General features: G+C 38.5%; 2 protein-coding genes across 2 annotated transcripts in view; both read right to left on the reverse strand.

Annotated features, from left to right (window-relative positions):
- Positions 1–166, reverse strand: part of BTBD9 (BTB domain containing 9) — a 125,385-nt gene extending 125,219 nt beyond the window's left edge. The window contains exon 1 of the mRNA XM_026844895.1: positions 52–166. The gene's annotated coding sequence lies outside the window, so the exon portion shown is untranslated. The remainder of the gene's footprint in view (positions 1–51) is intronic.
- Positions 167–3,139: 2,973 nt separating this feature from the next.
- GLO1 (glyoxalase I) lies at positions 3,140–10,783 on the reverse strand. Its single transcript, XM_026845012.1, has 5 exons — positions 10,685–10,783; positions 9,288–9,428; positions 8,431–8,498; positions 7,293–7,382; positions 3,140–4,333 (listed from the first exon to the last, which is right to left on the reverse strand). Exons 1-5 carry the CDS (start codon positions 10,744–10,746, stop codon positions 4,245–4,247), a joined length of 450 nt encoding a protein of 149 aa, XP_026700813.1. The 5' UTR covers positions 10,747–10,783; the 3' UTR covers positions 3,140–4,244.
- Between the last annotated feature and the right edge of the window lie 762 nt (positions 10,784–11,545).

Consider the following 11,545-nt stretch of genomic DNA (forward strand, 5'->3'; position numbering starts at 1 on the left):
CCCGCTCCGCAGGGGAGACGCGCCCGACCGCCCCCCTCCCCCGGGACTCACCGGCCCCGCCGACGACAAGGCCTCCACCCCCTGCCCTGCCGTCGCTACGTCAACCGGCGCGCTGACGTCACTTAGCAACAGCGGCCGTCCTCCTGCGTGCTGACGTAAGCAGGCACACAGGGGAAGGGCGCCGGTACCGGCTCCCTTCAGCCTCCGGCCTTCCCTTCGCGCGGCGCCGGGTTTCCTCTTCCGGCCATAAGGCGGAGGCAGCCGGTAGCGGCGCGACCCCCGCGGGGCCGGGAAAGAGTGCCTGGGACTTGGCCCCCGCTCGGGGGGGCCGCGGGGCCTGGCGCGGGCGGTAGGGACAGCACGGGGGAAGCTTCTTAACGCGAGGGTTACGATAGGGGAACTCCAGGTCTGGCTGCGCGGGAGCTTCATGGCCGCTGCCAACCTGCCGGCAGGTGCCAGCGCTTGTCAGAAACCGGGCAGTTGTTCAGGCAAGCGGGGCGCGTTAATGCCCAGCCCGTATGAAATGGCAACTGCCGCCCAACCTTCCCTGTCCTTCTCATCTGCTGTTATTCGGCCACATTCGAAATAGACGTTTCCTTTGCTGAAGAGTAGCGGTGTGCTTGCCAGTCGGTGGTGTCTGACCAGATACTTTCCAGACTACTGGGAACTTCTTCCTGTCGAAGACAGGCTTGTCTCAATCTCACCATAAGATTCATTTCTACTCTACTGTATGAAGCTAAATTTAGGCCCTCCAAGTTGGAAAGCGCTACATGTTTATTTAATGCTATGCTTTATTTAGCAGAAAATGTGTTACCTTGGAAGAAATAAAAAATGGCATTGTCTGTAATCAGAACATGAAATAATTTCAAGTTTTAACATCCAAAATCTTTAACATATGTTGCAAGCTAAAAGAATCATCACTGCTTTTCTTCAAGAGTTTATTCTTGTATTTCATAAGAGAGTACTGGTTTTAATTAGTTCTCAATATGGCAAGCAGCAGTAGGGGTTTTTTTTTAAAAAAAAAAACCACAAACCAACCAAACCTTGCCCACTTGATGATACTGCTGTAACTAACTTGTAGATTCCAGTGGTTTTTTACTATTTTCCTCTTTGCTACCTCATCATCTCTCACCTTGTCTATACATTGTCAAGCACATAAAAAACAGAGGTAATCCCAAAATTAGCAAACATGCTTAGAGTAACTTTTGAGTACTAAGCACAAAACCTTCTGCATAGCCTGCTCCTCCTCATGTAGCTATCCACTGAACTCCACAGGCACACCCTTTGCCTTACTCATCTGATTTACTAACTACCCCTGTTTTATTTACTGGATTCCATACAATTGGGTCAATAGCTCTTCCAGTCACACCTGTACTTTGAAGTGTAGTGAAACAAGTCTGAATGAAACACTGTATGTTGATAATGAACCACCAAGTTACAAGCTTGTAAAATTTTGATCCTTTGCTTGACAACACCTTGGTCATAAAGCTTTAGATGATTTATCTGTATTGACTGAAATAAAACTTTGTTTTAGACAACTTCACTTAGACTACTATTAGTCAAAATAATTTTTCTACTCACATAATCTAATGAGAGATTCTGAATGGTAAGGACCTGCAGATAGCACTTGTGCTTGAGTTGAGTTTTACTTCATTTTAAGTTCCTGTTTCAGAACACCAGCAGCAGAAGGATGTATATGAAAAACAGTTTAGCGATCACAACCTATATAAACTGCAATCCACTGAGTGCTTTGTTTCATTGCTGTAGCTCTCATGCTTCTCGGCACTACTCATTCTAACTTCAGAAGATACCATACTACAGTTACACTACAATAGTCTTCAAACTGAGTCGTCTTAATTGCTGCTGTCAGGTATTCTGCAAAGTTGTGTACTTTCTTTAAAGAAGGATGAAGTATCATGAGTCAGCTTGAGCCAATCTAACTTTCTGCTAAAATGAACAGCTTTATTTACTCATTCAGGAAATAAGAGCCTTGAGCTGGGTCCTCATTTCTGCTTAATAAACCTGACATAAAGCTAATCCAGCATGCAAGAAAATCTTTGCCACCTAATATATTAAGGTGAATTAGCCTGCTTGAGGCAGGGGGTGCAAAGTCAAAAGCTCCCTATCTGGGAGGAAAAAGACAGAGATCATGTGGTGACAGCTATTAAGACAGCTCACTTAAAGAGATCTTGCTCCAAACAGTGATTAACTATATTGTCCCTATCAAAATGACCTAACATACAGGAGAATAATCAACTGCACAAGGAGCAAGGCAGGGAACAGACTAGATATTAGTTCTGGAAGTACAGGAAGGCAAAAATAGAGAATGCAACTATGAACCAACAGTACTTATTGTTGCAGAAAAAAGGCAACTTGGCAAATATTCAAGCAGGGAAAGAATCTGTTGTATATGAATGACACTGATAAGGCCCCACCTAAACCACACTATCTGTACATAGAGACCAGCCAGAAAATACCATGCAAATGACAATTTAAAATATATGGGGTGCTTCATATAACAACAGAAAACTGAAAAAAAAAATTTATCTTTTTAGTTACTATGTCTGCCTTCCAATTAATTTATGATTGCTTGCACATCTGCAGGGGGTATTAAGCAGAGCAATAGTTTTCACATTCCTCTTTCCAACACTTAAAGCTCAGATGAAGCGTAGAATCTATTTTACTCCTTTCCAAGGTTAAACAAAATATCTTGGATTAAGTTTTAAGAATGATTTTTCATGTGGAGCTCTGTAAAATGGCTGAGTTTAGATATGCTATCTTGTTAAGATGGGGCAGATTTTTCAGGTAAGACAGGACAGCAACACAGCATTTAAGTCATTAACATCTACATTAGTATAGCAGAAATCAAATGCAGTACTTTCTACATTTCTGCTTTCACTTATAAGCCAGGGAGTTATTGACAGTTATTATTAACGCTGTACACTATCACTAAGTTACCAAAACATCCTGCTAATCAAGTCACACAGTTAACCTTCTTCACTACAGCACTCCCAATTCATGTTCTTTTATCACCAGATTTCTTTTCAAAAAAGAATCCACAAACCAAAACAAATATCCTTTCAGTTATCTAGGATTCAACACTTAACAAAGCAACACATCATACTGCTTTAAAATTCTGTAGTTTGCGGCAGTGCTTTATTTGGAAGTGAACTGCAATGCCATTACACTATTCAACAGTCAAATAACTGAAGACTTAGCAGGAGTTGAGTGCTACTCAAAACACAGTAAGACAGGACAGAGGGTTTCTTTCTTATTGGAAGGAACAACGGGATTTCAAAACCTGACATAGTTTACACTGCTTGTAGCAGGTGGAAGAGCGTAAAATCAATCTGTGTAACATATGTAAACATGTTTTCCCACTCTTTACAGGTATCATTTCAGTAACCATCACTCATTCTGAGAGGGCTGATCAAACTGTCTACTGGTAGGAAATTGTTGCTACTCTTTCATTAATTTCCTAATGCAGAATGTACAGAGCATTTAAGTTAAATATAGCCCCAGACTTCCACTGAAATAAAAATTGTGAGCAAGTTCTTTTCAGTGTTGGAAGAGATGAGAAGGATCACTGTGAGTCAGCAACTATGAGACCTCTTACCTTGACTGTCAATCAGCAGCCAGAAGCTGAAAGACTGAATTCTTTCTGCTGGACCAATTTATTGCCTCCAGAAAGTTTCTTGTTCCAGGCAAGGTTGTTTAAGGCTACTCCTTGAAGAGTTTTGCCTGGCATAATATAAAATTAGGACTTTCATAAACATACTATTACTCAAGTCAAAGTTAATCTGAAATTTTATTTTCTAGTATACAAGATAGATCCTGAAGACTTCACACCCTTTTAACTTCACAAAAAAAATATTCTCAAGGGCTTTTTGTCCTCCTTGTTGAAGCACATCAGTAGTAACATAGGGTTTCTTTGTTGTTAGTTTGAAACAGAGTGAGATGTGTATCTTTTGATAGTGTTTCGTGAAATATTAGCATAATCAAGAGGAAAATCTGTGTAAGCGGTCTTCCAAAAAATGTTGAGTATTCCTAATCAGAAACAAATTGCACTGGTATCACAGGGCAAGAAAAAAGGAATTCATGTACACTGAGGTCCAAGGGGATAGTTTTAGAGGAGACTCTGAACACGACTGATTCCTCTCCATTAATCAAAAATTTAACAGTGTTATGGATTTTCTCCAGGGGGCTCAAAGTGGGCATCTATTATATAATATACTTCATTAGAACTAAGTGAGAGTCACCATGTGGTTAGGATTCAAAATTTCAATCCAGTAGCCATCAGGATCCTGGACAAATGCAAGTCCTTTCATTTTACCTATTAAGAAAAAAAATACAAGATAAAGTTAAGACTACATGGTTAGTTCTTAATGTCAAATATGACTTATTGGGAAAATATTTTTCCTTTTTTTTTCCTTCTGCATAAGAACTAGTTCTAACTTAGCTAATTCTGAAAACATCTAGGTTAGTTTTTAATCAGCATTAGATCTTTGCATGCTAAATTGTCAATCTTGCTCTCAACAAAGCTGTAGTTTAAAGTCACTTTCAAATTCTTTCTTCTGTTGATTGAGGTTTTCTGTATATACCCCTCTAAGTGTTCATCCTCTAAATTCAGAAAAATACTTTTGTGCTCCAGGATTTTTTAACATATGTTCTTCAGCTGGCTTTGCCAGTATAAAATCCTGCGTTTCTCTGTGCTGTTCATCTTCCATCATTCTTGCCTCCACACTGAAGATTTATGTTACTGGTTTTTGTTTGTGGTTTACAGTACACACTTGCATTACTTCATAAAACAGAGAAATGCAGGGCAGGAATATTTTAAGTTTTACTGTTGGAAAAAATATTACGTATTAAAACAAGGTCCCCAGAAGTTGTCTTCAACAGTAATTCAGAATAGCACAGCTTAACACGTTACCTTAAAGCATTAACCACACACTTTTAATTATAGTTGCTCTATTAAGCTATTTACTATAGCAGAATCAACCTAACTCTTAATATATTCTAGTTGCAAAAACTTCTGAGAAAATAGTAATGTTTGATTCAGTAATATAGGGAAAAGAAAAATAACATTAGGTGTCTCAGCATGCTCCACAAACAACGAATGTGAAGTTCAAAACTGCTTCCTCCTTTGTATTTGTGGCAGCAATTTTATTTAACATTGAAAACCAGCTTTTGCTCTCACTCTCTCTTGGCTGCTTCAAGAGTTCTTTCCTGTGACTTACTCCATTTAGTCTAAACTTCCCCTCCTACATACTTAGAGCTGTGCAGTGATACAGAATCAAAGTCAGTATCTCTCACTTCAACTCTCTGAGTTCAACAGGTGCTGAACAAATTAAAAAGAGCTCAGAAAATTTGGAGCACTAGAAATACAAAGGTCAATTCTTAAATCAAGAAATATGTTCAAGTTTTCAGCTACACTTCTTACATTTCCTTCAGCTGAGAACGCAGTGAATAAAATGAAAATAACTTAAGTCTCTTTTCAACTACTTGTTCTTATTCCTCTAGCAAGGAATCTAGAAGATCAATATCAATCCAAGTAAACTGAAGCTTCATGTACTAATGTTACTTTCAAACTAAAAAAAAAACCACATTGTTAGTACGAACAGGTCTAGTTTCTATAGCCAGAAGGAAGAATGTTGGAAGTGTGGGAAAAGCAAAACAGCAAAAAAATCTGCAAAGCACACATTTCCTTAACACATGGTGCCCAGAACAAACATAGGATGGGATGGAGAACAAGTGATTTGCATTGCCATGGCACCAAGGAGGAATGCAGAGGCAGGTGGAGGCCACGTGGTCCCGTTCTTCCACTTATCTTAAGGAACATTTGACATGACTATGCAGATTTATCTTCTGCTCTTCCCCTCCTCTCAAGAACCGTTTTGCAGTACTCTGCAGACCTTCTCTCTCACTCTTCCTCTTTTCCCACAAAAAAACAGCGCACACCTTCCACCAAGGAATGTGCTGTGTCATTACTCAAGAAACAATGGCTTGACCACAGTCCCACTCACTCACTCACACACATACATACTTAGATAAATACTACCCCGAGTTTGTATCTAGCTTGGGGGGATGATAATCCAATGCCAAATCGGAGGGAAAGATCGACGGGTTTGTGCTCCTCGCTTCCCCCCAAAAGGGACACCTACTGGTAAGATTTGGGCCCTCAGCTATACTGAGTGATTACCTGGGAATTAAGTGTGTGTCATTGCATTCGTTCTTTTTGTGTGTAGTGCTGTATAGCCAACCTGCAGTTTGTGCATTTATCATAGGCAGTCTTAAAGAATCTGTCCATGTTGCATAAGAATAAACTGTACTATTCAAGAACTTGGCTGCTTCTCTTGAATGCAACCTACAGCATAGGGGCTGTTCTTGCATCTGGTGTCAGGCCTATCGTTACGGCCATAACTGGCATACCTATTAAGAGATAAATCCAGGCACCCCTAGGCCCTCTAATCTCTGAGGGCCTGCTAGAACACATGGGGATTCATCTCTTACCAAATTAATTCATTATCTTAAATGGAGCGAAGAAGTATCACAGATTTGTATATGTTGCTGAGTATCAGATGTCAGTTTTGAAATGCATCGGTCCTAAAACTTTCATAAGGTCTATCCAGTTGAAAAATGTAAGGACTTCTCACTACTGACTTCTGCATTTTAGGCTATTTTGGCATGGAAATTTTTAATTTATATACCCTCTAGGCATTTGAACTATACATTATGTATTTTTCACCATAAGTCATACAAGTCAAATATGATATGGACTAATGAGGCTATTTCTACCAAAGCTGGCAGAACAGCTAAAATGGTAATGGCTAGTAGGTGGCATTAGGTGAATTTAAATAAAAATTGCCAGAAAAGCCAAGAATTGCTCAGTTTTAATGGCTGGGAGTAATTATGTCTTCTGAGTCACCTTATTTTCATATGATAAGAACCAAACATATGTGACGTGAGTTTGATCCATATGAAAGTAAATTCTGTAATAACCCTGGACAGTAGTATACATAGTAAAATACAACATCAACAAAGCATGTGAATTTTCCTGAAGGCCAGACAACATACAGAAGGCATGTGGTTAGACTGATTAACTACTGTTGCCAAAATGGATCTATTGTCAGTGTTGTTCACTGTGTAAGAAGGTGCACGGTAAGTAGTTCTAGCACCTTTGAAGCAGTGGCAACTACTAGAAACATATTACACAGCTTTTCAGGTAGATCTACTAGACAGAATATATTAAAACAAGGGAAAAAAACTGAATTGCATTTCTGATCAAGACTTACCATCATCTGGTTTCTTCACAAATTTCACTCCCAGTTCTTCAAACCTCTTACAAGCTTTATGGACATCAGGGACAGCAATTCCAATGTGTCCTGTGCAACAAGATAAAAAGAGAGAAGTACACTGTAAGTATTGCTGGGTGTTCTAGGAAAAAGTTTGCTCAGTATTTCACCTTGTGCTAAATGTTTACATGCTGTAGTTCACACAGAGTATGATTGTATACAAGAAAAACGACACTTTCAGGAAGTCGGCTTTTTCATAATGCCTTTAAAATAGGAACTTCGGAGTTAAAATATTTCATATTATCTAGAGTAAGAAAAAGTAAGATTTTCAATCAAACTCTTACATGTATTTCCTTTCTGTAAGTATGTCAATATTTTGTTGCTTTTGCTCAGTTCAACAGTACAAGGAGTTTATCATTAATGCTGTCTTTGCAGAGACTAACACTAGTGCTGTGCAAGGCCTGAGCTTACAAATCAATTCAGAAGCTTTAAATGTCAAGTGGCTAGATTGAGCATGAATCTTATTTCACAAGCCAGTGACCTTTCAAGCACTCAAAATATCAAACCAAGCCACACAAATGCTATCCTCAGTGCTACAAACAGAACTCTCCTTCTAGCTTAAAATGGGTAACCAGTGGATTAGAAAATAGAAATCCAAATCGAAATCGGTCTAAACACCATGATAAGCTAATACACAAGAGCAATTACTGTTCCTCATTCAATGGTTACTATTAGCATGTGTTTGCTTGCCAGAGGATTAGATTCTTTATAAAAAGTGTCACTGCAGCACATTACTCTGAAAGACATTTATTTACCTATTTTCACAGTCTTTCCCAGCATACATGCTGGAAGAGATAAAAGGGAGAGATGGAAGTTCCCTTCTTTCCTACTGCTAGTACGTTTTCTTCACAGTAACCTACTAGAAAAGTCTTACCATCCATACAAGTTTAAAATATTTTCTCATTAAAAAAAAGGCCTACAGCATATACTTACCCAATAACCTTTTCACAGAATTTATATAGATGTTTTCTAAAAAAAAAAACATCTGAAGCTCCATTTTTCCCCAATACGTGAGAGAAAATATGTCATCACAATAAGGCAAAGCTTAAAAACTACAAACACAAAACTAAAGACTTACCAAATCCTCGGGGATCTGAATTGCCATTGTGATAAGACTGATTTTCATCATTTTCAGTGCCCCAGTTACTGTAAGAAGTAATTATTAGATACTGAAGAAAAGCATCAAAACTAACAAATCCTAAATGTTCAGTTTCCTCAAGAGGATAAGTTTTTTCTCCTAAGAAACCAGAGAATTTCAGCTGTTGGCTGCCTTCATTAAATTATCAAAATTTCCCCTCGTTCTGGGGATAGTCTGAGGGCTAATCCAGTCACGTTCACAGCCCTTCACTAGTATTCAGGTTCTGTATTTTAACAAGGCAGAGACACTTCTGTATCATTCAAATTAGAGAGAAGGTTGCACTGCATGAGTCAGTTTATCTACCCATCACCGGCAAACAGTGAGGGTAGCAGGTTCTGAAGTTAGGCAAGACAGTGGGGTATTTGGGAGATTCTTTCTGCATAATTACAAGTAGTAGCATTACCCAATTTGTCCTGTTTATGGGAATTGTATGTTTTGACTTAATACCTCTTTTGATTAGATTCCAAAAGCAACAGTTATCCATTATTAGGATGTTCTGGGGATCCAAAGAAAGTTCTAGCCACAATGGGTTTTCCTAAATTCTGTGGCTTCCTTACCTAGATGGCATGCATACTCAAAATATAGCAAGCATTATTTCATATTTATGTACTGCTGTTCACCTAGCAGTTTGAAAGTGTTCTGGAAAGAGATTAAGCTTGCCAAGTATCCAAGACCTCAGCCATACTGTAAGGCTGTATGTCAGTGAAGACGTTTCCACAGTAATTACATTTTTGATACAATCCAACAGGATTTACACTCTCACTGTTACCTAAATGTCATCTCTCATTAATACTTACTGTGTCAGTTCAAGTGTAGCTTTTCTAGAGAAGGTCCACGCTGTTCTCTCAGTTTTATCTTTTGGGATATCATTTTTATCTTCATATGCCAGGAAATACAGCGAGAACTTCATTGTAGGAAAGTCAAATTTTTGAAGCAGTCTAAATAGCAACAATTATTTTGAAATAGTAACTTTAAAAGGTAATCAGGTAGCTTGCAAATAATCCAAGACGCTCCCCCCATAGAAGAATTATTACTGTGATTTTCTGCCTTTCTCATTGTAATCCACATCTCAAAATAGATATGTTTTGAACTATCAAATAGAAACACTCCAGAACACATTACAAACCTACAAGAATTAGAAGAATCAGAGGCATAAAAAACAAACTATCAGAAACTGAATAGCAAAGCCAGTACAAAGGCTCACATCTTGAGGTTGCCACTCTGATCCTTGTATGTATTTCCTCAGGAAGATCTTCATGTTTACCCCCTTGAAAATACGACCAAGGAATAAAAAGATTTACTTCCAAACTTATTTGTTCTGGGGAGCTCACTGGCACCAAAGTTTAAGGACACAGCAGGATTAAAAAACAAACATACCTTCAGATAAAATATTTTTACAATTTCAATAGCTAGGTATAATGATAAATCCATTAATCAACTAAAAAACTACTTGAGGTATACATTTTTACGTAGGACTTTTAAACAAAACAAGTAGGTATGAAAAACAAATTAATTTATTTTTTAGCTTACCAGGTATTTAATTTTTATTTTCTCTCACCCACATCTTCACTAGAATGGAAGTAGCTTATTTTACTTTAATCTGGACTCACTTTAAGATGTTTAAAACTATGTTAGAATTTTTTTTTAAATAACTCATTTCAAATGTCAAGAATGTACAAAGAGCATTGGCATAAACATGTTCAGCTACTGCAGGGCACCTGCCTCCCAACAACCTTCTCCAAAAGGCTGAGTTTGGACCTTGCCTCCAGCTCCCACTGCCTTGGTCTCCTATGACCAACCAGAGGTGGTCATAAGCCACCTCCAAGAACTAGTAGAACACTTAATTTGAAGATCTATAGCAATGACTCCTGATTATAAGCACTGTTGTAACAGTTACTGGTTATCTGCAGGCTCAGTGAGGAGGAAGTAAGCAAGTTGTACACTGATAATGAGTGACCTATTTAAGAAAAAAAAAAATTTCTAATCAAGGCCAATATTAGTTCATTTGCAGCTCAGGCATTAACAGTGCTGTGGGAGTTCTCACAAATTGCCAGACTGTCCAACTGGGCATCAGCTGATGGGCCAGCATTGTTTATGTAGCTAGACCAATTAGTATAATTACATCAAAATAACAAAAACTTGAATACAATAGTAGGAAAACCCAAATTTATTGTGGTATACAACTTCTACTCACGTCATTCCAAGAATTCTCGTATAAAAATCCAGTGACTTCTTAGGATCCTTTACTCTTAACATTGTCTGCTGAAACAAAAAATCCTGGGGGAAAATAGGTTTATTACTTATACATCAACCAGAATTTAATTATGGGTGTTAATAAAGATGCCAGTTAATAAATCTAAAACTAGCAGGTTTAGAAGTAACAAACAGTGTAAATAAAACCTTTTCTCCTGATCCTGCATGTACACACTTTTGTTAAGCAAATATGCCTTTGTAATATAATGTTTAAAACAAATAAACAAAGCCACCACTGGTATCACTCAATATACGTTATCAGTGGTATCAAAAAAAGGGTATTCTTCTTATCTTTATTATTCTTTCACACAGCTGTACTGCACATGAACTACTTTGCTTGCAAGCACACCAAGCAAGTCATTATTTGGTATTGGGCCTCACTGCAGACAGAAAATTTAAATAAAGCTAAACTCATGAACTCATTATTTTAATTATTTCATTGTACAGACACTGAATTTCTGTCAAGCTTGACGATATCTTGGCAGCAAAACCAGCCTACAATTCTGTAAGGGTGTTTTTCCTCAAGCCACGGTGGCATTTTATACAGCAAGGGCTAAAGAGCGACTAAGTGGATGAAAAGTGAACGGTACGACAGCCTTGACAGATGTATTTAAAAAATAAAATCCTAACAATCATATGTAGAACAACCGAAATGCAATTACAGTGTTCTCCTAATAAAGAGTAAAAATGTTTGGGGTGTGTTGGGGGATTTTCGTTTTGCAGCCGTGGCCCGCACTAGCTGAGAGGCCCCGGGGCTCCGCTCACCCCGCGGCCGAGCGCTGAGCGGCCGCTCGCCCTCCTC

Source organism: Athene cunicularia, assembly GCF_003259725.1.
Source record: "Athene cunicularia isolate RWA chromosome 3 unlocalized genomic scaffold, athCun1 chr3_part1, whole genome shotgun sequence".
Lineage (NCBI taxonomy): Eukaryota > Metazoa > Chordata > Aves > Strigiformes > Strigidae > Athene > Athene cunicularia.

Coding starts and splice junctions, on each gene's coding strand:
- GLO1 (XM_026845012.1), bottom strand. CDS start 10,746: ATGTTAAGAGTAAAGGATCCTAAGAAGTCACTGGATTTTTATACGAGA. Junction 9,429..10,684: donor ACGAGAATTCTTGGAATGAC/GTGAGTAGAAGT, acceptor GTTGCTATTTAG/ACTGCTTCAAAAATTTGACT. Junction 4,334..7,292: donor TGTGAAGAAACCAGATGATG/GTAAGTCTTGAT, acceptor TTTTCTTAATAG/GTAAAATGAAAGGACTTGCA.